Below are 26,368 nucleotides of genomic sequence, written 5' to 3'. Positions count from 1 at the left end.
ATACCCAATACAACCCACGGACCAACAGTCAGCCCAGTTCCTGGGGGCTTTAAAATACTGGGACACCCTCTCTCCAGGGATCACAAATATAGAAGGCCCAAGCCCAGGGTACGGGTGAAGATCCCAACGGCATCAGTGACAGAGAAGGTGGACTTCGGTGCGGCATCGGTGGCAGAAGAGGGAAACTTGTAGCGTCTGTACTCCAGACGAGCAGCTACAGAAGGCATCTATACTCCAGTGGAGCGGCCTAGAATAACACCTGGCAGTAAGTATAAAATGCCTTTGGAAGTGGCGACCCCATCGTAATAATAGCCTATACATGATATGGTACTGGTAGATCTGCATTGGAAAAGGTTAGGGCGTCCCCTGCAGGCAACGTGCATTTCTCAGGGTACTGGGGTAACTGTGAGAAATGGGTGACCAGTAACCAACATTAAGAGAGGGATAGTAAATCTTATGACCCTGACAGGAAAGGTGGAAGAAGTAGTAGACTTCATGGAGAAGGAGAAGGTGGAAATGATGGGGCTGAGTGAAGTGAAATGGAAAGGTAACAAAAGGAAGAAATTGAGGAAAGGATACACATTATACTGGAGTGGTGGTGGCCAAGAGACAATAAACGGAGTGGGACTAATCATTTCGAAGCAATTGGAGGAGTATGCTGAAGTGGTAGAATGTGTGAGTGACAGAAAAATTAAGATTAGACTAAATATGAAGAATGAAGTGATGGACTTCATACAAGTGTATGCACCACATACAGGAAACAGGGAAGAAGATATTGAAGGATTCTTGGAGAAAGTAGAAAGAGAAATTTCAAGTGTGGAGGTGATTATTATGGGAGATCTGAATGCACAGGTAGGAAACGAGAGACAAGGAAATGAAGAAGTCATTGGACCGTATGAATATGGGAAAAAGAATCGTGAAGGAGAGGAACTAGTGAACGTCTGTGACAGGAATGGACTAATAGTGGGGAATACATGGTTCCGAAAGAAAAACAGTAGGAAAATTATGAGATATGGGTGGGGTGACAGAAGAAGTAATCAGTAATTGACTACTTTTTGGTGGAAAGGAAAAATCATAGGAAGTTGAGGGATGTGAGTGACAGCTTCACCAGGAGAAGCATTTGATGGGAACCGTAGAGTTGTGGTGGCAACATTACGGTTGAAAAAAGGGAATTGTGCAGGGTAGTATAATCGGTCCATTACTTTTCTTACCAGTAATATACACATACAATTAGGGAACAATATAACATCAAAAATAAGATTGTATGCAGATGACATAATTGTTTATAGGGAAATAAATATGTAACCGTTACTTCAGCGGCTATAACAAACACAGTAAAGGGAGGAAAGTAAGTACAATTACACGGTACCTAAGACACTACACACCCAAGAAAACAGCTGATGAACTACGCGGAACTCCACCGATAACAACACTGGTAAATATCAGTAGGGGCAACTTGACGATAAAAACCCAGGAACGTGAAAGTAGCTGGGAACCTACCAAGGGCATGGAGATGGCTTAGGTTGCAGATTCCGGAAAATCAACCCTGATCCTTGATTTTCAAAATATATTATTTACCAAAATATTGTTTACAAAGGACTTTGCAAACGAATTCCGAACAATTTCAGTCATACCGAACTTGTGAACTACAAATTTCATGTTCCTTGAGACACACAAATTGCATGTTCCTTGACAATAGCTTCCTATAAGTTCAAAGAGTCAAGCAAATACCATACATCTAATTACAACCCAAGTCGTACAATACAATTTAGAGTGATTTACATGTTTAGTGAAACAAGGAAAGGGAATGCCTCGGAAACAAACAGGCAAGCCCAGCTGAAAAGCTAAGGCATTCGAAATAATTGTGTGGCGAGTCTGGGTGAGGTTAGAGCAAACTCCTATATGAAAAAGGAAGCGAACATTAAATGAAATTTAAGGTGGAACAGAAATCAAGAGTGCTTACCCCAAAGTGACCCATCCCGGTAGCGAAACGGCGTCAAAACTTTGGACAGTCAAGAGATAGAAGACGGACAGCCAGACAGACCACAAAATGCTGCCTCGCTCTCTTTAAAAAGGGAACCCTGGCCTTGGAGTAGCCAATCAGAACGTAGGAGCCCGCCTATCGCCACCCACATTCACAAATCACAACTCCTACTTCAGTCGCGAAGTTTAAATAATTTTCTCGAATACGCACGATCGCGAATCTTCCATTTCCAGAAGTCAGAACATACTTTCTAGAATACATAACTAACAAAGGCCAATACACCCTGTTCAAAAGTTCAAGTTACTACTTTCTGGATAGTTCCAGTAAATATAGAAATGAAATCTAGTTGTTACAAATACCATATGTTACCAAAATATTTACACTGTACAGGTTAGGTAGTTACATGGAATACAAATAAAATATTTTATCACCACACTTCAGATCATACAGTAAGTACTACTTAACAAGGTTTACAAATAAAACTTTTATTTGTTTGCTAGGGGATTTTATTTGTTTGCTAAAGCCCCAAGCCCCTAGCAAACAAATAAAACTTCAATAAACACTTTCCACTTCCAATATATTCTACACCTGTGACAAAATAACATTGAGGATTGTTCAGAATTACAAAGGGACCTTGACAGAATCCAACAATGGGTTGAAGAGAATAATATGAAGATTAATGGAGGCAAATCAACTGATACAACATTTACAAACAGGAGCTTAAAAACTAAATTTAAATATACTTTGGATGAGGTAATTGTCCTACAAGATAACAAGTGCAAATAATTAGGTGTGAGATTTGAAAGTAATTTGTACTGGAAGGGTCATGTTGATGACATTGTTGGGAAAGCATACAGCTCGTTACGTGTCATAATGAGGCTACTAAAAGGATGCAACAAAAAATTAAAAGAGAAAAGATACTTAAGTCTGGTTTGTCCATTATTGGAATATGTGAACAGTGTTTGGGATCCTCACCAGGAATACCTAATAAAAGAAATAGATGGCGTGCAGAGGAAAGCGGCAAGATTTGTAACAGGGGATTTCAGGAGAAAGAGTAATATATCAGAAATGTTAGAGAAACTTGGGTGGGAAACTTTAAGTAAGAGAAGGAAGAAAACTAGACTTATAGGATTATATAGAGGTTATACAGGAAAGGAAGCATGGGGAGAAATCCGTGAGAGGCATCAGTTGGAAAATAATTATATTGGCAGGGCTGACCACAAGTATAAAATTAGAAGGGATTTTAGGCAGAAGCAATTGGGGTAAACTTTCATTCATTGGCAGGGGTGTGAAGGAGTGGAACAGTTTACCAGGGGTAGTGTTTAATCCTTTTCCAAAATCTGTACAGATATTCAAGAAAAGAATAAACCGCAAGAGAGAAAAGAAATGTAGGAGGGCATCCGACCTGCGCAGGTTGTATATAAAGATCTTTTGTGAATAAATTAATTACATTCTCTGGTCTATGGAGATTGGACAGCCGAAGTAAGGGACTGCCTGTAGGGGTGAAGTACAGTGGAGACTTCGAAGGCCCTGGGACCGCTACGGTAGCTGTGAAGGCCCTTCAGGAACTCTGAAAGGCGGTGGCAAAAGGGGCTCTGGTTAAGACGCAGAAGGTTGTTATGCTCGTTAGGTTCCAAAATGGGTAATCCAATGTAAATTTTAATATTATAGCAGTTGTATAGTATTATTTGAAGTAATTCCACATACTGTATATGAGTTGATTATGTTTGTAAATACAGAAGATATTATGAGTAGAATTACGTAAACCATATAAATTTACTAAGGGTGAGCTGTGTGATTAATAGAAAAATTGTTAGTGTAAACTGTATAATATTGTATTTTAAGAAAATGTCTTCTCTTGTTAATTTAAAATTTAGTGCTTGATAATAATGTATTTTTGTGTACCATTTGCCACTGAGGTGACACCTCATTTGCAAATAAAGTGCTTTTGATTTGATTTTCCCTAACACCAAAATATCTTGAAGAATTCCTGATCTTCTCATGACCTAAATATGTACCACTCCATGAGCAACTGCAGTGAAGGAGGATCTGGCCTGTATCTCTGAGCCACTGGTTTAAGAAAGAAGTACTCAGGATCTGGATATGCAGGCTAAAGGATCTTCCAGAAGGAGTGTGAAGAAAACATGGTACGAAGCACCAAAAAACTGTATTCTGCATTAAGATAAAGGAGTATTGGAAATCTGGAAAGGGTGACAAGTACTAACCATGATCCTAAGAGTCTGAAACAATATGTTAAAAACATAAAGATAATAATAATAATAATAATGCAGATATTGCATGCTAAGAAAATTGGAAATCCTTTTACCATACTCCCTCAGTTATGGTGTCATTTTGTGCTTTCCAAGGTCTAGTGGCATATATTGCCTCTCCATTCACTTTCAACCAGGATCCTACATCCCGCAAACGTTCCTCGAATATGACAGGTATCATACCATCCTTCGTAGGCCCAACATTCATCAAGAGATTGCCTGAAAAAAGAAAGTCATTATGTAGTCAGCTGAAAGCAGGGAAGGTAAAAGAACATACCAGTTTCAGGGGAGTAAGATCAGTGAATAAGCTCTGCTATCCAGAACAAATCTGCTGCTTTCCTTTGGATCTTTACCAGTTCTCTTATCAAGCAGTCCCCATGTGAGTCCCACACAGTGCAACCATACTCTAATTGGGATCTTACCAGAGGCTTATATGCCTCTCCATTACATCCTTACTACAACCCCTAAATACCCAGATGACCATGTGAGGAGATCTATATCCTATCCTTAGAACTTTGTTAATGCTTATTCCCCAATAATGATGATTCCTTATATTAACACCTACGTACCTACAATGATCACCATGAGGTACTATCACCCCATCAACTGTACGGCTCCATGGCTAAATGGTTAGCGTGCTGGCCTTTGGTCACAGGGGTCCCGGGTTCGATTCCTGGCAGGGTCAGGAATTTTAACCATCATTGGTTAATTTCACTGGCAAGGGGCTGGGTGTATGTGTTGTCTTCATCATCATTTCATCCTCATCACGATGCGCAGGTCGCCTACAAGCGCCAAATCAAAAGACCTGCATCTGGCAAGCCGAACTTGTCCTCGTACACTCCCAGCATTAAAAGCCATACACCATTTCATTTACCCCCTCAACACAGTAATTAAAACATTGCTTGCACACTTGGAGCACAATGGAGAACAGAGGCCATTGAATATTACCACTGCACAGGTACCGGTAAGCAGATCTAAGAAGATACGTTCCTCCAACAACTGTAGTGAAATTCTACTCAAAGCAAACCTGGGAAAAAATCCTAGACAAGAAGCAAAAGCAGAAATTAAGCAGCAAGGATGTCAATTATTCTGCCAATTTTCCTATTTACTGTATATAAATGAACATTTCACCAAACACAACCAGAATCTCTTCTGGTTAGCCCGTAGCGTGAACAATGTCCTAGAATATAAATATGTGTGGACAAGGAATGGCAAAATATTCATTTGAATGAATACTCAAATGGTGGTGGAAGGTAAGAATAACATTACATAACGCATGTCAACATTTGGCCAAACTGACCAAAGAAGTTATTGAAGGGAACTTAGCTAGGAAACTGTTCCACATCCCCCCTATTTCCCGACCTTGAACCTACTGATTTTTACTTGATCTGCTTATGAACTTCAACTATATTTGTTTTCGGCGCAAGATAGTGATGTTCTGTTTACTCTCTTGACTGTGATTATTGTGTTTTGAACATTAACTGAATTGCTACGATATGATACAATGTTAATTTTTTGCCTGTGTTAAATATATTAGTTGTTTTAAGATCTTCGCTAATTGGCTGATGATGACACTTGAAATGTGTTGAAACCGGTCCCAATAAACAGGTTGTAACTACTTTTTAGTTCAACTTACTACGGAGTATTGAAAGGTGGATCCTTCCCTATAATATTGTACATCTTCTTACTGATTTCACCTTTGCCCCAACCCCCCCAAACCCTCTTTCTCTCTCTCTTTCCATTCAAGGAGAAGTCTTTCCTGATGATGATGTTCTTGAAACTTGGCTCAATGATACATTCAACTCAAAACTGCAGCAGTTCTATAGGCGCAGAATAAAACTACTCTTGCAACATTAGCATTCTCTCACTGAGTGATGGTCGTAGTGTAAATCAATCAACTGTGCTTGTGTTGTTATTGTTATTATTATCATTATTGTATTATTTTAATGTACATGAATAAAGATATGCTGATTTGCGAAAAACTATTAACGTGTACTCCGATCCGATAGTAATACAAATAAAATAGGAATTCTAAAAACCATAAAAGTAGTTAGTGGAATGTAAAGCCAATAACATTATTTATTAGAATAAAAATTTTGTCTGTAATTCAATCAAATTTTGTTAAAATGATATCTTTATGTCAGAGTAAGAAGGAAATGCAATTTTCAAATTTTCGTTGCGTGCGTGCATGTCACAATAAAATGGCAGAAGAGAATTTAATGATACATTCAACTCAATTAAATTGAAATAATAAATATGGTAGTTCAGCCTATTCAATACAAGTAAATAAGAGATGCAGAGATTACATTCTTATTTCATTAAAAGTGGAAATGGTACTGGTTTCGACCCCAGTCTGGGTCATCATCAGCCGATTATAACTTGAAAAACAATGCATAAGTAAGAAAGAAGTTAACGGTCAAGTCAACTCAAAACTGCAGCAGTTCTATAGGCGCAGCATAAAACTACTCTTGCAACATTAGCATTCTCTCACTGAGTGATGGTCGTGGTGTAAATCAATCAACTGTGCTAGTGCTGTTATTGTTATTATTATCATTATTGTATTATTTTAAATGTACGTGAATTGATATTGAAATTGATATTTAAGGTCAAGGGAGAAGGCTCTTCTATCTAGGCTATAAATAATTTTATTTGTCCTGGGTGGATATAAAAAAAAAGGAATTCATAAATATCTCTGTCAGTACTGATCCAATTAATAAATGCTAAATAACAAAAGTTGTAGTAAATAAAATTTCTGATCTTTTGCACTGTACAAATTCATCCTACAATGAATAATAATGGAAACATTTACAAGTTTATATTTCTTGCATCCTACCGTTGTTAACGTCAATCTTATCAAAGAATCGTTCAAAACAAAGAAAAGAATATTAAATTCTGATCTTCCATGTTTCATAAATTTTTATCAAAGTAGAAAGGTTAGTAGTCCTGATACTTTAATGTACAGTTTGTCTCAGTGAGGGCTGTGAGTGGACATCTACATGACGCGCAGTCTGTGGAACAGCCTCCGTCTTGATATTGCCATGGAGGAGCTGGGGAGATTTATAACTTTCTTTCTTTCTTCTTCTTTTTTTTTTTTTTTTTTTAATCTTGCCTGCATCATACATTTTCTGATAACTACTGGTACTTGACACATGGGTCCATCATAGTATTTGAGCTATTTGATTCATGCTATGGTATGAAAAATAATATAAAATATAAAACAAAAGCTAAAAGGTTTCCACCTATTCAATACTATTTATTGTAACCTAAAAAAGAGTTACATAAATTTGATGAAACTAGTTGTTTTATATTATATTGTCCTTCAATATGGAATAATATTAAATTTATTACCTATGACCATGCTATGGTGGCGATGATGAAAATAGGGAGTTTGCATACAGAACATAACACACATTCTTCACCATTGTGCGTTGCCAGGTCATTCCATCTTTCGCAGATCACAAGCATATAGTAGTACTGTTCATGAAAGGTGATAATCTGTGTCACTTTACATTTGATCAAGCATTCCATATGATAGCATCGGTTTTAACTACAACATTTGACTTGGAATTATATTCCGACAAGAATAGCAACATCTTTTTTATCTGAAACATCAATGCACCTGACCTGTGAAAGACAGGTACCGGTACAATAGCTAGTTTTTAATATAAATCGAAATGTAATAATTTGTATTCATGAATAATGAGTTCCTAACAAGACAATACAGTGAAATCTTATTAATGCATTCCTCATTAACAAGTTTTCTCACTTAGCACATCATAAATTCGAAGTCCCGATTCTCACTGTATTAAATCTACACTGACTGACAGAGCAAATGCAACACCAAGGAGGAGTGGTTCGAAAGGGATGCAAGTTGGGGAAAAAACAGAGACGGCACGGACGAATAATTGATGTTTATTTCAAACCGATATGCAGGTTACACAATGCGCACGGCATCGACTCAGTAGGATGTAGGACCACCGCGAGCGGCGATGCACGCAGAAACACGTCGAGGTACAGAGTCAATAAGAGTGCGGATGGTGTCCTGAGGGATGGTTCTCCATTCTCTGTCAACCATTTGCCACAGTTGGTCGTCCGTACGAGGCTGGGGCAGAGTTTGCAAACGGCGTCCAATGAGATCCCACACGTGTTCCATTGGTGAGAGATCCGGAGAGTACGCTGGCCACGGAAGCATCTGTACACCTCGTAGAGCCTGTTGGGAGATGCGAGCAGTGTGTGGGCGGGCATTATCCTGCTGAAACAGAGCATTGGGCAGCCCCTGAAGGTACGGGAGTGCCACCGGCCGCAGCACATGCTGCACGTAGCGGTGGGCATTTAACGTGCCTTGAATACGCACTAGAGGTGACGTGGAATCATACGCAATAGCGCCCCAAACCATGATGCCGCGTTGTCTAGCGGTAGGGCGCTCCACAGTTACTGCCGGATTTGACCTTTCTCCACGCCGACGCCACACTCGTCTGCGGTGACTATCACTGACAGAACAGAAGCGTGACTCATCGGAGAACACGACGTTCCGCCATTCCCTCATCCAAGTCGCTCTAGCCCGGCACCATGCCAGGCGTGCACGTCTATGCTGTGGAGTCAATGGTAGTCTTCTGAGCGGACGCCGGGAGTGCAGGCCTCCTTCAACCAATCGACGGGAAATTGCTCTGGTCGATATTGGAACAGCCAGGGTGTCTTGCACATGCTGAAGAATGGCGGTTGACGTGGCGTGCGGGGCTGCCACCGCTTGGCGGCGGATGCGCCGATCCTCGCGTGCTGACGTCACTCGGGCTGCGCCTGGACCCCTCGCACGTGCCACATGTCCCTGCGCCAACCATCTTCGCCACAGGCGCTGCACCGTGGACACATCCCTATGGGTATCGGCTGCAATTTGACGAAGCGACCAACCTGCCCTTCTCAGCCCGATCACCATACCCCTCGTAAAGTCGTCTGTCTGCTGGAAATGCCTCCGTTGACGGCGGCCTGGCATTCTTAGCTATACACGTGTCCTGTGGCACAAGACAACACGTTCTACAATGACTGTTGGCTGAGAAATCACGGTACGAAGTGGGCCATTCGCCAACGCCGTGTCCTATTTATCGTTCGCTACGTGCGCAGCACAGCAGCGCATTTCACATCATGAGCATACCTCAGTGACGTCAGTCTACCCTGCAATTGGCATAAAGTTCTGACCACTCCTTCTTGGTGTTGCATTTGCTCTGTCAGTCAGTGTATATAAAAATACCTCACTTATCGCATCATGAATTTTTGCTATTACCATTTAGTACGATCACATTTTTCCTAGGCCTGAAAATGTTACTTGTCATCCCTTGTGAAAAGAACGTGATTTTCAACTCAGGTAAGAAAGAGCCCTTGTTACAGTTGCGTGATAACGGGAAGGACCTTGAATTCCTGAACTTCATAGGATAAGTTGCACCTTCGGGGAGCAAGCCTCAGGAATGTTCAGTTTTGCTTGCCTGTTAGCAGCCAGATTGTTGAACGACACAGTGAGCCTGTTTGTGTTTCACATTCCATTCAGAAATTAGAAACTGATTTGTATTGAGTGGTACAGTGTGAGTAGCGAATATTTGTCGCCTGATAGCCCACTTCTGGATTAGGAACATAATCGTGTGGTGTTGACTAGCTTGGTACATATTTGTCTTGTGACAGCCTGGTTGTAGATTCGGAAAAGGTCATGAAATTCCTTACTAATGAGGACAAAATTAAAATCTGTCAGAAAGTGGACTGGCACTTGCATTTTTAAGTATGCAGAGATAGCACAAATGTTGAAACTTGCTCCTTTGAGTTTCGTAACTACAATATAGGTTGTAGTTGGTCTTTAATCGAAGTTTTATCAGTTTCAAAATGGTGGCCAAAGTCGCAGTCACACATGGTTGGGTGTAACTTCCAATTCGTTGTCTAAGAGTGTGACCACCTTGACCGGAAAATACAACTACCTTTTGTTTTAGGAAGACTGTGATTTGCATTAATACTTGATATTTTCTTGCCCCCCCCCCCATGTTTTTCACACCTCTTAGTGCACTGTTGTTATTTTAGAATCCCCAGCAGAAAAGGTTTTCATATTTTTTCTCTCATGTTATTCATGTCTTTTAATATTCTCCTCTCATCTTTAGAAATGGTAGATATATGAAGGGCATACTATATTGTTTCACACTTTATTTTTTCCACCCAAATGAAGCACATTACACATCAGTTGTTACGTCCACCGTCTCAACATAATCTCCTTGTAACTGTATGCACTTTTACCATCGATGTGTCAGTCTCTCCAGACCTTCCTGAAACCATTCTTTTGGAGTGCTGCGTACCCATGCCTTGACAGCTGTGTCCAGTTCTGCAAAATCCGCAAAACGACAACCTCGCAGAGGTTCTTCATGCTCCCGAACATTCGCTTGCCAACTCGTGGCACTGTTCGACATGCTTCCACTGCATCGATTGTTGTTTCATTTGTGGCTCATGGCAATGGAGCCATGTCTCATCACCAGTCACAAGCCTAGGCATGAAGTCAGCTAGATCTTGATCATGGCGTTGCAAAATTTCTCTACACACGTCCACACGCCTCTGCTTTTCATCTGCAGACAAGAACCTAGGCACCCACATGGATGACACGTTCCCCAACTGTAAATGGCCGTGCATGATCCGCTGCAGGGTGTTTCAGCTAATTCCCGTGGCCGCCTCCTTTTTCGTAAATATGATTCATTTGTTTCCTTGGATAGCCTGTTCGACCCAGTAATGTTGGCCGATGTTGACACTGTCACATTCCTTCCAGAACTCTCCACCGATGTGTGCCCTCTTTTCCACCCAGTTATAAACTGTTTTCCATGATAGCGCATATTCTCCACAGACTGCCACCAAGCGCTGATGAATTTCTGAAGTGGTCTTGCCCTCTTTCCATAGGAACCAAGTCGTATAGCGCTGTCCCTGACAGTTGCTTTCCATGTTGTCTGCTCCTATACAGACAGAGTTGTTATGAAATGGCTATGAAGGGTGCATGCATTGGCCCCTGTGCGTGTGCTGCTACCAAACGGTGGAACAAGATACGTGTTACACGTCACCATCTTCAAAAGTGAAATGTGAACCATACCCAGACATACAAAAAATGAAGTGTAAAACAATATAGTTCGCTCCTCGTAGTTTTCATTGTACCTGAGGATACATGACGTAAAATGCCGTCGTGTCAGAAAAAATCGTATCTAGTGTTCCCATATCCCTGTTGTCTAATTTTTATTTGTGTATTCAGTAGTACGTTTTCTCGCTTAATACATTATTTTTTCTTGTCCCCTGTAGAACTGTCTTAACGAAGTTTTATTGTGTATGTTACACTGTCCTGTGGTGGTTTCATTGCTGCCATCCTGCACTGCTTTTTAGGAAGACTTCTGCATCCTGAATCAGGATCCGATGTTAATTTTTCCCCATCACATCACATTTTCTCAAAAATCCTATATTACGTTTATTTTATCATATCCACTAATGCACTTCTTACGTTGTTAGGAAGAGTCCTGCTTTAATTTAGATTTCCATAGTCTTTTATTAATTTATTTTATTATTTTATTAATTCGACGTCCTCCAGCCATGATATAGATGTTGATTCCCATAGGGAAACTGAAATATTTGTCCCGAATAAGTAAATTTATAATACCAATATAAATGGTCCGTTATTGGACATATAAATTTTCCAGCTAACTCATTCCTGGTTGCCAGCATTTCACCCCCGTGTGCTAGGTTGGGCTCATCAGTTGGTACCTAGCACAACTATTAAGACGCATGGCTAGTGCAAACCGTGGAGGCCACTGCATAGGCTAATTGGAGCCACCGGCTCTGAAATATTCCCTATGGGAATCAACATCTGTATCATCTGATGGCCAAGCAGGCATCAATTTTTGGTAATGAGACAAAGTCTCTCATAGTGCACTGGCACTGCCGGTGGCTCCAATTAGCCTATGCAGTGGCCTCCACGGTATGCACTAGCCATGTGTCTTAGTAGGTGTGCCAGGTACCAACTGATGAGCCCAACCTAGCACACGGGGGCGAAACGCTGGCAACCAGGAATGAGTTAGCTGGAAAATTTATAATGTCTTCCAGCCATCTCGTAGTCCTGTATTATCATGCTCAGAGTGTAGAGCCGGCAACTATGTACAACATAGCCGGCAACGTGCGGTTTTGGCTGAGTGGCGTCATTATCTCGTTGTGCTTCGTCCGCGACAGTCTGAGTTGTGTTTTGCTTGCTAGTGAAAATAGATTTTTGTCTTCGTAAGCGTTCTATATGTAAGTGACGTACTGTGTTAATATTTTTATTAAACTTACATCTATCAACATGCCACAGCGTGGCTGAAAGAACAATCCAGATACATTCTGCTATGTATGTGGAAGTTTCATGCCGATGAGACAGTGACACAATATAACCGAGTTCGTGAGAATCGCCAACTATGCCTAGTTTGGCTTGAAACTTGGAGACCAAGACAAGCCGTGGGTACCACATAAGGCTTGTAGAACCTGTATAGAGCAGTTATGGCAATGGATGAACAGTAAGCGAACTGCGTTACCATTCGGTATTCCAATGGTGTGGCGAAAAACCCCTGACCACAGTACTCATTGCTACTTCTGTTCTGTGAATGTGAAGGGATTTAACAGCAGCAACAAAGGTAACATTGTGTATCCAAGCAATATTCGATCTGCAATTTTACCCGTTCCTCATGGCCCTGATACACCAGTACCAAAGCGTCCAGAACATTTACAGGATTGTCCCTCTTCTGAATCTGATGCAGAAATGGTGGGCACTAACTCTGACTGTGATTTCTCCTCTGAATGTGTTGAAAAAGAACCGAGACTGTTCGAGAAAGAGGCATTAAATGACTTCATTCGAGATCTTGGCCTTACAAAGGAATCTGCCGAGTTACTCGGGTATAGACTTCATGAAACGAACATGTTGGCACCAAGGACGACGTACTACTGGTACAGACATCATGAACAAGAATTTACACCCTTCTTTTCTACAGAGGGAGCCTTGGTTTATTGCAACAACATTCCGGAGGTTATCTTAAAACTAGGAGCACCACAGTATGACACCATTGACTGGAGACTTTTCATCGATGCCTCCAAGCGTAGTTTGAAGTGCATCCTTCTTCACAATGAAAACAAACTTGCATCCATTCCCTTTATCCATTCAGTTATTATGCAAGAAACATGGAAATCTCAAAATGCTGTTGTATAAATTGAAGTACCAGGAACACAAGTGGCAAGTGTGTGGTGATTTCAAACTGATAGGTATTCTGTTAGGTTTACAAGGAGGTTACACAAAGCACCCCTGCTTTCTGTGTGAGTGGGACAGTCGAGCAAAGTTACATCACTGGACTCAAAAAGAATGGCCACATAGACAATGGATTATAGGCTTGAAAAACATAAAACAAGAAACTCTTGTTCACAAGAGCAAAATACTGTTACCTCTGCTTCATATCAAACTAGAGCTTATGTTAAGGCCCTAAACAACGAAGGCGAATGCTTTCAGTACCTGTGTCATCGATTCTCAGGCATCAGTAATTCCAAAATCAAGGAGGGTATTTTCACAGGTCCAGTTATCAGAAAACTTCTTTCTGATGCTAATTTTGAAGACATTATGTGTGCTCTAGAGCAATCAGCATGGACAGTATTCCCGAATGTAGTCAAAAACGTTTTTGGAAACACAAAGGATTCAGACTACAAATAAATGGTGGATAGATTGCTTGCTTCTTTCCAAGATTTAGGCTGCAAAATGAGCTTGAAAGTGCAGATGTTACATTCACATCTGGACTATTTCCCTGAAAACCTAGGAATGCTGAACGAAGAGCAAGGAGAAAGATTCCATTAGGATCTACAGGAAATGGAACGTGTATATCAAGGGAAATGGAACAAAAACATGCTGGCAGATTACTGCTGGTTACTAAAGAGAGAAGATCTAACTACTCCTCGCAGACCAAAAACAAGGTGAAGGCGTTTCTTATACTAAGGTAGGACATTATAAAATTGAAACCGTAGACTTACCATTCTCAGTACGTTATGAGGCTTAATGCGTGTTAAATTTTGGTCCATTTGGCTGTGTTTTTCTACAGATCTGTTAACACAATACACTACATATTTTTATACCCTCCCACACATGGCACTACAGCCCTTGAAGGGCCTTGGTCTATCAAGCGACCGCTGCTCAGCCCAAAGGCCTGCAGATTACGAGGTGTCGCGTGGTCAGCACGACGAATCCTCTTGACCGTTATTCTTGACTTTCTAGACCGGGGCCGCCATCTCACCGTCAGATAGCTCCTCAATTCTAATCACGTACATATCTTTATATTATGTTCATAAGTATACCAGTGAAAGATAGGAGTGTTCAGATGGGTGAAAATAATAAGAAAGAAGCGTTCTTTACATGTGATAATAGTAATCTTGCATGTGCACGTACTGCACATTTACCAAATTTTAATTTTGAATTTGCACAAAAACCTGATATGATAGGGGAAGACTGACTTCAGTTCCAGAATCAGCATGCCCGAAATATAAAAGATCACTATGTAAACTTCATGCAATGATTGGAAAGTTTGAATTTTCAGGTCAGTGTTATTATATCTGAGAAAGATATAATCAAATATATATTCATGGTATTGAGTTGTAAATGTAAATATCCACACTCACCTCCACAGCTTACTGTCACCACCAATTCCTCGAGGAGATCGTGAGTGCTTAGGTAATCTGATAGTTTTGCATTACGTCTGTAGCCCCATGATTCCTTATCAATTGTCATACAGTTCTCCCACTTATGAGGCTGGAGGACACCTATTAAACATCAGAAAATTCAATTAGTACAATGCATAATGTTGATATAGAATGTAAGAGGGAATACAAGCAGAAGGTACACTCTCTTAGCTCCTTTTGTGATCCCTGCTCTCTGCTGAATCTGTTCCACTCAGAAATAAAGTATAATAATGACAATTTAATTCTTCAGAAAACTAATACAAACATACTGGATGGAACATGGCAGAGCAGTCTTTACCACCATGTGTTGCCAGATCATTCCTATCATAGCTTGCAGATCTGCAGATCATAAACATGTAGTAGTATCATTCATGAAAAGTGAGAATCTGTGTCACTTTACATTTGATTAAGCGTTCCATTTATTTGCAAGTAACTGTACTGAAATTTAATACATTCAGTTATGATTAACAATAAGTATGAAGGATAGCATCAGTCAGCAAGATGGTGGTATGGTATGGACTGTTAACTGTAAGCTCGCATTTAGGAGATAGTGGATTTGAACACCATCATCAGTGTTTGTTTGTTTTTTTGCACTAGGCAAATATTCAGGCTGCACTTTAATTAGGGTCAAAGCCATTACCTTTGCCAACATAGCCCAAATTTTCCAAAAACTTCTATAAATAAATGCAGTATTAAACACACAAAAAATCTTCAGTGTGAATTTCAACTGTCTTCATCCACACAAAAGTATGCCATAACTCTCAAATTAGTTACAAGTGTAAACAAAGTAAGAGAGAAGATAATGACACAAAATAACTGTTGTTTCCTCCTTACGTTGTTTAGAGACACTCATGAATTAAGAAGTGAGAGTTAAGGGGTTTGTGTATAGACATTTGTAAAATTCTATTAACTGTTAATTCATAATGGTGAATGGGTAAGAACATAAAATCTAAGAAAATAAAAAAGACAACAGACCAAATACCCTGGTATTTGCTAATGATGTGCTGTTATGGGGAGAAACAGAAGTTGAAGAACAGGAAGAACTGACTGAATGGAACAATATGTTGAATAACTTTGAGCTGAAGATGAGTAAAACAAAGACAATAGAAATGATAATTAACAGGGAAGAAACAGACTCAAACCTGTTTTTGGAAGGAACCAAAATAGAATTAGTTTCTCACTTCAAGTACCTCAGAATCACAATTTGGAAAGGCAACACTGTCAAGCAGGAAATACTCAGCAGGACATAGAAAGCATCAAATTTTTACAATCAAATCATAAACCTACACTGGGACTGCAAAATACCACAAAAAGCAAAAACAATCAAGTACCACACCTACTTTGTACCAATTCTCATATATAGTTTAGAGGCATGTACTCTACTAAACAATGACTATAAAAGAATTCAGGCAACAGAAATGAGATTCATTAGAACTATGAATCAAACTGCTTGAAAGGGCAAAATCAGGAATGAAGTAAATGGGAAGGTAGCCGGCATTAAGGCCCCTATTACCATACATACATACATTATCATTATAGACTGTTATGCCTTTCAGCGTTCAGTCTGCAAGCCTCTGTGAATTTACTAAAAGTCGCCACAATCCTCAATTTGCAACTAATGCTGTGTCCTCATTTAGTTCTATACCTCTTATCTTTAAATCATCAGAAACTGAGTCTAACCATCGTCGTCTTGGTCTACCTCTACTTCCATTACCCTCCATAACAGAGTCCATTATTCTCCTAGGTAACCTATCCTCCTCCATTCGCCTCACATGACCCCACCACCGAAGCCGCTTTATGCGTACCTATTACCAGTATAACAAAAAAGCATAGATTCAATGGCATAGGCACATTTTGAGAATGAACAGCAAAAGACCTCCCAGAAAGGACTTTGATCTTACTGTCCAAGGGAAAAGATCAAGAGGAAAGCTGAGGAATGCTGGATAACAATAAAATCAGATGTGGATGAGAGAGGTCTCAGAGGGGAAAAGAAGAGGTATGAAGACAGGAGGAGATGGCGAGTGCTTGTACACCTCACCCGGGAAACTGGAGTTGGAAAATGATGATGATGATAAATTAATCACTCCAACTATATTTTTCATTTTATATTTATTGGGACACGGAAACTGAATAACATTTATATTTAGTTTAATGTTGATATAAGACAGATTCTATGCTAATTCAATTAATATTTTACAAATGCAATTTAATTCAGTATTTAAAAACATTAAATAAAATGTTTCCATGCTACTTCAGCTAAAATTTTATATATCAAAATTTAATTCATGTTTTAAAAAATAAATAAAATATTTCCAAGCTACCTCAGCTAATATTTTAGAAACATACGTTTAATTGAATACCCTATCTAAAACAATATGATTCTAAGCTATATCAGTTTCAAAACTCAACATATTGCATGAAATTATGTTTTTTCCTTATCTATCATGTTCTATACCTTTCTATCAATGTGTTTCTTTTACTTCATCTTCTCAGACAGATTTCTCTTCATCTGAGGAATGATTACTAATATCAATGACCTCCTGGAGCAAATTTTGTGTCTAGATTCAATGTATTGAAGAAGTGATTGGATATCTTTTTTTTTTTTCACTAGCCACTGAACATAATGCATTCTACCAGCTTCTTGCAATAACCCCCTGAACAGTGCCAGATCTGTAAGATTTTGGCCCCCTTGCCATCTTTTTTTTTTTTTTTTTTTTTTTTTTTGCTATTGGTTTTATGTTGCACCGACACCCTTGCCAAAATTAATAGTAGGCCCCTTACACTGGAAGAACTTTTTTCTGTGTTGTGAAATACTGTGTTTATTTTATCCCAACACAGGATTCCTCTAAAAGTTGGAGAACATTAACAAATACCTACCGGCAATAACGAAAATTTCAGCAAATATTATAATGAAACTCACTTCTACAGACAAAAGAAGTATCCTTGCACAGACCAGTCAAAATCATATTTTCTTGTTGAATTTCTTGATTTTTGACTCCTTTTATGTCTATTAACTGTCCCACTTTTTTTTTCTGATGTAGCTTTACAGAGATACACTTTTACTTATAACAAATACTACATGAAATTTCATAGAACAGGAATGAAAAATAGAGAAGTTTATTTTACATCCAGAATGGCCAGCATACAGCCTATTATCCAGGAAAAACAGTGAAACTATCACAAAACAATTGATGTGAACTCCAGAATGATCAACCTACCATCTGCCATCTGGAAAAACAGGCATTAAAAATTCAAGCTAATCAAAAGTCATTGATATTAACCTCCCATATTATGCGTTGGGGTCTCAAACACACCCACAACCATAGTGTAGTGTTTTGCAGTCCATAGATCCAGACTTGCTCGTAAATGATCAGCAACTATAATGTTCCATTCCACAATCTATATTATTAGTAGAATTGTATAGTTAAAAATATTTGTTTACATATATAGCAGCAATAAGAGGGGATCAATGATCAAAGGTATGGAAAAGCTCCTTAATCAGATCTTGCAGCAAATTCCTCAATTATAGTTACCTCCAACTTTCCCACACACCACAGTTTTTTTTTCAAACACATGTAAGTACATAGGACTGATGATTACTTAGGGCCTATACCTCTAGCTTTTAAAATTAATCAGCAATCAACAATTGAAATAAGCCATAGAGTTAGAACTCCCTTTGGCATTAGATACATTAATATTTAGTATGTCACATATTACCATGTCCCTTTGACGACCATCTATGGAAAGATTGGAAAAATAATCGATTCCGGTATCTTGGTGAATGGATCCACCCCATCTTAGACAGATGTGCCAGACTCAATGCAGCATACCAACTGTTGCAAAAATGTTACAACAAAAAGTGCATTTCGAAGAACGCCAAAATATGCCTTCACAAAATTGTTGTCAGAACCCAGTTCTTATATGCTGCTGAGACCTAACTAATTGACAGGAAAGGCACCATGGACGACCTGGAAAAAGTCAAAAGACATATCCTCCGGAAAATTCATGGGCCAAGAGTGCTCCTGGATGGAACCTACCGACTGGAAGTGAACTCTGAACTGGACCAACTAGCATGTGACATACGTGGCTGACGTTTTACAGGTACCTTCTGAGAATGGACAACAGCAGGCTTACAAAGAAAACCCTTTCACTCATCAAAAGCTACATGACCGGAAGTATGTAGCTACATGAAGTAAAAGAGACTTAGCTTCCTCTTTGATTTCTGTTACTGATGTCTCAGACCACCCCAAATTTTTTAAATTGGTAAATTTGGGTCTCCTCTACCAAAGGTTGTTAAATCTCACAAACCTCTTTCACAGGAAAGAAATGACAAATTAATGGTAGGACTCAAGAGGTATTGTGAACGAAAGTGAGCATCCAAAAAGAACTAGTCATATGTGCTCCCTAGTAGGCTTCAATCACTAATAAATAATAACCATGTCATATCATTTCAATGTTTCAATAAATTACCAACAAGGTGAACAACTCAATGTGGGTGAATGGTCTCCTTTTTAACAATCTAGTTTAAACAAATACTATATAACTATAATGCAAAGTTTGTTTCTTACCTGGATTGTAACGATCAGAGCAGGTAAAAAAGTCACCATGTTTACAGAGTATATTTTTTCCCCATCGATCATTTACAACAACTGTATCATTGACAGGACTCTCACTGTAAAGCCAAGCAAGGAATTCCTTAGCAGTCCAGTAATCATCATTTGCTTCCCATTCTCCATCTGACCAAATTACTTCTGGCTTGTATTCCATAACCTGTGAAAAATTAAGTTCCAATAACTAAGATAAACCAGTATATCCTTCCATAAAAATCAAAATTTGATTTCTTCACATTAAATTTCAAAAATTTACAATCAAAAAGAAAGAAAAAAGGAAGTAAAAGAGCATAAGAAGAAAAAGAAGATTAATAAACAAACCATCAAATACTTTTAAATATGAAACACATACAAACACAAAAATATCTGCTCTAATAAATAAACTCTTAACACATATTACTGGCAATAGAAACTATAATATTTTTTTTAAATTGAGAAGAAAATTAATATGATAAGGATTTCATTTCATCACCTAAACAATGACTTCAATTATTATAATTTACGATGTATATGTATAAGCTTGCCTTTGCTGGCAGGACCTAGTGTTTCCAGTGCACTATGTCTTCTGGTGTAGACTAGAGCAATTTTGTCACTTTATTTGATCTGTCTCTGTCTTATCCTTGGCTTTGACGACATGAAAGTGACTGAGGTATGAGCGATGCTAGTGATATCATTCCTTATGCAGCCAGTCCTTGCTATGAATGGTGTGAAAATGTTGCTCATAGGGTTGGTTGGTGCATGCATTTCAGTGGGATTGGCAGATTGATATGCAATAGCAACTTCTGGCTCAGTGAGGAAAACAATGGGAAACTACCACACTCCTCATTTCCTAGTATGTCTCTTCAGCGATGCCTAGGCTATCTATGACAGTTGATGGCAGAACTGTTGAGAATCCAACCACCTTAGAGCTGAGGACTGAAAATACATATGCATAAGCAGGCCTTTATTTAGGTACTTTTATACCTTTGGAGTAAAAAAAAACTTAAACTTGATGCTCCTCCCAAACAAAGGCACACGGAACTAAAATCAACTGATCCTTTTATGTATTCCTATACCCAGCGGAGTGGCCACGTCAATGCATTGTGGGTTAGGGTAAGCCTTCGCCTGCAATTACTGGAATGATCATTTAATGATTTCATTTTATGATTACTCAAAGTTGGCTGAACTTAGAGACCTATTAATGTCTCATGATTCACTGGCAGGTGATTCCAAAGAGAGTAAAACAAAAATGAAGCAAGCCAGTCCAGTAGAACGGACAGATGGATTTGCCAAAGCTGTTTTTAGTAAACTCATTTAATGTATAGATGTATCATCATAATCATGGACAAGTGGCTGATTTACAGTGGTAAAAAGCAATCCCAAGAAAGTATTTTGTTGGATACCTGTTTTCTCACGAAAATACGAAATAAAGAACAGGATGTGAATTTAGTCGTGTGTTTGCCTTCCATATCTACGTCAGCTCTCGCTGGTACGGTTAATGATTCAACAGCAACAACAACAACAACAACAACAAGCGCGCAAATATCTAGACAATTATCTAAAACTAGGTTTTGTAACATTCTTGTGCATAGTCAGGAATGACCACAGTATGTTCTTTGAATATTTTAGCCAATGATAGTTTGAAACCTATAAAACTTACAAGACACTTGCATACAAAACATCCATAATACGTGAGTAAACCCAATGGCTTTTTTAAGTGTCATGAGTAACTATTGAAAGTAAGTATCAAATTCTTAGAAAAGTATGCTGTAGTTCCTAAGAAAGCACTAACAGCATCCTTAGAGGTTTAAACTGGCATTATTTGCTGGAATTGATAAGGTTTCAGAGGATATACTAAAGACAATGAGTTGGGATATAGTACCATATCTGAAGTACTTATTTGATTTTCGTTTGCATGCAGGAACTTTACCAAATGAATGGAGAGTTGCTATATTAGCCCCTGTATATAAAGGAAAGGGTGATAGACATAAAGCTGAAAATTACAGGCCAGTCAGTTTGACATGCATTGTATGTAAGCTTTGGGAAAGCATTCTGTCTGATTATATAAGACATGTTTGCAAAGTTAATAAATGGTTTGACAGAAGGCAGTTTGGGTTTAGGAAAGGTTATTCCACTGAAGCCCAACTTGTACGATTCCAGCAAGATATAGCAGATATCCTGGATTCAGGAGGTCAATTGGACTGTATTGCGATTGACTAATCTAAGGCATTTGATAGGGTAGATCATGGGAGACTACTGGCAAAAATGAGTGCAATTGGACTTGACAAAAGAGTGACTGAATGGGTGGTTCTGTTTCTAGAAAATAGAACTCAGAGAATTAGAGTAGGTGAAGCTTTATCTGTCCCTGTAAAAATTAAGAGGGGAATTCCTCAAGGCAGTATTATTGGACCTTTATGTTTTCTTATATATATCAATGATATGTGTAAAGAAGTGAAATCAGAGATAAGGCTTTTTGCAGAATGATGTTATTCTGTACAGAGTAATAAATAAGTTACAAGATTGTGAGCAACTGCAAAATGACCTCGATAATGTTGTGAGATGGACAGTAGGCAATGGTATGATGATAAACAGGGATAAAAGTCAGGTTGTGAGTTTCACAAATAGGAAAGTCCTCTCAGTTTTAATTACTGCATTGATGGGGTGAAAGTTCCCTTTGGGGATCATTGTAAATACCTAGGTATAAATATAAGGAAAGATCTTCATTGGGGAAATCACATAAATATGATTGTAAATAAAGGGTACAGATCTCTGCACATGGTTATGAGAGTATTTAGGGGTTGTAGTAAGGATGTAAAGGAGAGAGCATATTTGTCTCTGGTGAGACCTCATCTTGAGTATGGTTCCAGTGTATGGGACCCTTACCAGGATTACTTGATTCAGGAACTGGAAAAAATCCAAAGAAAAGCAGCTCGATTTGTTCTGTGTGATTTCCAACAAAAGAGTAGCGTTACAAAAATGTTGCAAAGTTTGGGCTGGGAAGACTTGGGAGAAAAGAGATGAGCTGCTCGACTGAGTGGTATGTTCTGAGCTGTCAGTGGAGAGATGGCGTGGGAGGACATCAGTAGACGAATAAGTTTGGATGGTGTCTTTAAAAGTAGGAAAGATCACAATATGAAGATAAAGTTGGAATTCAAGAGGACAAATTGGCGCAAATATTCGTTTATAGGAAGGGGAGTTAGGGATTGGAATAACTTACCAAGGGAGATGTTCAATAAATTTCCAATTTCTTTGCAATCATTTAAGAAAAGGCTAGGAAAACAACAGATAGGGAATCTGCCACCAGGGCGACTGCCCTAAATGCAGATCAGTAGTGATTGAATTGAATTGAACAACAACAATAATAATAATATTAATGTATTATTAATTTATTAATAAATTATACTACATTATTGCATTTATTATTACAGTGGACTCTGGTTAATTTGACATTGAAAAATTTTAAAATTGGATAATTCAAATAAAAGTTTATTCCCCTTGAAATTCATATTGTAATCAGTGCAAGAAAATACCATTTAATTAGTATTTTTGAAGCTTAAATTTGGATAATTTGAAGTCAGGATTTTATCACAAGTTCATTCTGTAATAGTTCCACATATTGAAGCCATCAAATAATTCCCAGGATGTTTTAAAGCTGTTAAAAGTCTTCCAGTACAGTACACTACACTACACCAAAAGGCAAACAAAAAAGCCTGGATAACCCGTGAACTTTTAAAAATTAGCTTCTGGTGCTGGATAAAAAAATGTATATAGCTGACAAAAACATTTTGCTCTTTGCTGATCACTGCACAGCTCATAACAACACTCCTAAACTCAAGAGCATTAGGATAGTTGTGCAGCCAATGTATCAAGGAGTAATAAAAAATGTTAAACATTTTTATCAACGGCAGGTTGTTATGAAAATCCTGGATAATGTCACGAAGCAAACTAAAATTGCTCTGTTAGATGCTACTTGTACGTGAACAATGGAATTAGTGTATTTGTTACATCTGCTAAATTTTATGTAAATGCTGTAAATGCTGTTGTTTTACTAGTGTTTATACAATACATTTTCAGTTTCATGTGAAAACATTTATCTATGAACATGCTATGGCAGCTGTTAAAGTACAGTAGAATGCATAATACTTTAAATAATTGTTCTTTACAATGAATTAAATTTATGTAATTATACATTACTGTACTTACGATTAATTCTTTTTATGTACGAAGGTAATCCCAAAAATAAGGTCTCCTGTTTCTTTATAAAGACATAGACCTGTTTATTTCCACAATGGTTTACATCATTTTACAGCTTGAACATTTAGCTACTTTACTACATAATCACCATTTCGGTCGATGCATTTTTGTAGACCCTATGACAGTTTCTGTATGCCCATATCATACCAGCTTGCTGCCATGCTGTTCACCTCATCGTCGGTGCTGAATCCTTTTCCAGCCAAACGTTCTTAGGGAACAAATGATAGTCTCTGGGTGCCATGTTGGGACTATAGGGTGGGTGGGTGATGATGTTCCACTGAAATTGTTGCAGGAGAGCTAGGATTTGTCGGGCAACGTGCGGGCGAGCGTTGTCATGGTGAATGTTTACGCCCTTGCTTAACATTCCTCTTCTCCGGTTCTGAATTGCCCATCTGAGTTTTTTCAGGGTCTTACAGTACCTGTCAGCATTAATTGTGGCCCCAGCAGGCATAAAGTCAACCAACAATACCCCTTTTCGATCCCAAAACACAGTTGTCATGACTTTACAGGCAGACTGTGTTTGCTTAAATTTCCGTGGCTTTGGTGAAGAGGGATGCCGCCACTGGCGTGATTGTAGCTTGATCTCTGGTATAAAGTGGAACGCCTAGGTTTCGGCACCCATGACAAATAAGTCCAAAACCGTTGTCCTGTTAGGCTGAAAAGCGTTGAAGAAATGCGTGGGAAGAGTCAACTCGTTGCCGCATGTGGTCTTCAGTCAGCATGCGTGGCACTCATCTTGTGCACACCTTCCGGTATTTCAACTCTTGTTAAAATTCTGCGAGCGGCGCTTCGGGAAACCTCAGGAACTGAAGTGCAGAGATCATCCAGGGTGATCCGCCGACCCTCACGCATGATTTGCTCAACCTTCATGACTCTCTCAACGGAAATTGATGGTCTCCTGCTCCTTTGTTCATCGAGAATTTCAGTCCAAACGGCTGCAAACTCTCTACACCACTTATGAACATTTTTGAAATCCATGCAGGACGCACCATAAACTTCCGTCAATTGGCAATGGATTTCAATCAGTTCAGTACCTTTTGCATTAAAAAAAACGGAATAACTGCGCGCACTTTGCACTTGGCGGTAACATCCAACGGGAGCTCCATTCTCAACGGCTGCCAAGCCAAGACTGAGTGCTTCAGCGCAGCCTCTGTATGTTTATATGCGAGTGTGGGAAACACTCTTCACAATATTGTGACTAACAGCACACGAACAGAGTTCTGTATTTATAAAAAAATACGAGACTTTAATTATGAGATTACCGTCGTATTTATACAGTACTGTACTATATTTTCATTAAAATAGTCATTTTTAATTAATCTGAATCTTAGATAATTCAAACTTTATCCGATTCCCCTTGGAGTTCAAATTAAAAAGAGTCCACTGTATTATTATTATTATTATTATTATTATTATTGTTATTGTTATTGTTATTGTTATTATTATATTATTATTATTATTATTATTATTATTATTATTATTATTATTATTATTATTATTATTATTATTATTGATGTGAAGAATGCCTTCAATTCGGCAAGATGGAGCGACATGTTGGTAGCTCTTGAAGAAACTTTCAAGCTACCACAACATCTTATGCGCATAATGAGAGATAACTTCAAAGATCGCACTCTGTTGTATGATACGGAAGATGGGGAAAAGACAAAGCGTCTGACGGCTGGTGCAGCGCAGGGATCGATCCTTGGTCCAGATCTTTGGAACATAATGTATGATGGCTTGTTACGTTTGGAGATGCCAGAGGACACGAAGCTTGTGGGCTACGCTGATGATGTGGCCCCCTTGATAGTAGCTCGTAATGTTGAAATGGCTCAAATTAAACTGAACCAGGTGATGCGGCGCATAAAAGAATGGATGATGAGCCACAGTTTAACATTAGCCGAACACAAAACGGAGATAGTTCTTCTGACGAGGAAAAGGATCGAAACTCTTGTACCAATGACTGTTGGAGAGTTAGTGATAGAAACATCTGCGAGCACAAAATATCTAGGAGTGACACTTGACTCCAAGCTCACATTCTGGACTCATATTCAGAGAGTGACAGACAAGGCAGTAAAATACATGACTGCACTTAGCAGACTAATGGGAAATATTAAAGGTCCGAAATCCAGTAAACGACGTCTTCTCATGTCGACGGTTCAGTCAGTGCTTCTATATGGTTCTGAAATCTGGGCTGAATCCTTGAGATTTGCTTGGTATCGGAGAAGGATAGCTGCCGTACAACGAAGAGCGGCTTTACATATTGCATGTGCATACCGCACTGTTTCCGAACCGGCAATCCTCACGGTGGCAGCAATAGCCCCAATAGACCTACTTGCATTGGAGCGGCATGAAATCTGGCGTACCAAAGGAGAGCTGGGAAAGAAATGTGCAAAGAAGCGCGCCTTCAGTCAACTGATGAGGCGATGGCAACTCAGATGGGAAAGTGACCCTCGAGGCAAATGGACCAAGCGACTGATACCACGCTTGGATATCTGGGTTGAAAGGGTCCATGGTGAAGTAAATTACTACCTCAC

The 26,368-nt window shown here is 39.0% G+C and overlaps 1 protein-coding gene across 1 annotated transcript in view; it reads right to left on the bottom strand.

Moving 5' to 3' along the window:
• The window catches only part of LOC136872395 (alpha-L-fucosidase), an 86,394-nt gene that overhangs the window by 15,621 nt on the left and 44,405 nt on the right, over positions 1 to 26,368 (bottom strand). Inside the window, exons 5-7 of the mRNA XM_067146210.2 lie at positions 19,560 to 19,761; positions 14,932 to 15,072; positions 4,311 to 4,473 (exon numbers count right to left, since the gene is read on the bottom strand). Coding sequence (XP_067002311.2) covers positions 4,311 to 4,473; positions 14,932 to 15,072; positions 19,560 to 19,761 — 506 coding nt within the window. The remainder of the gene's footprint in view (positions 1 to 4,310; positions 4,474 to 14,931; positions 15,073 to 19,559; positions 19,762 to 26,368) is intronic.

The sequence above is a fragment of the Anabrus simplex genome, chromosome 4, assembly GCF_040414725.1.
Source record: "Anabrus simplex isolate iqAnaSimp1 chromosome 4, ASM4041472v1, whole genome shotgun sequence".
Taxonomy (NCBI): Eukaryota; Metazoa; Arthropoda; class Insecta; order Orthoptera; family Tettigoniidae; genus Anabrus; species Anabrus simplex.
The sequence above is the reverse complement of the archived record's forward strand: the minus strand, read 5'-3'. Positions and strand labels throughout refer to the sequence as shown.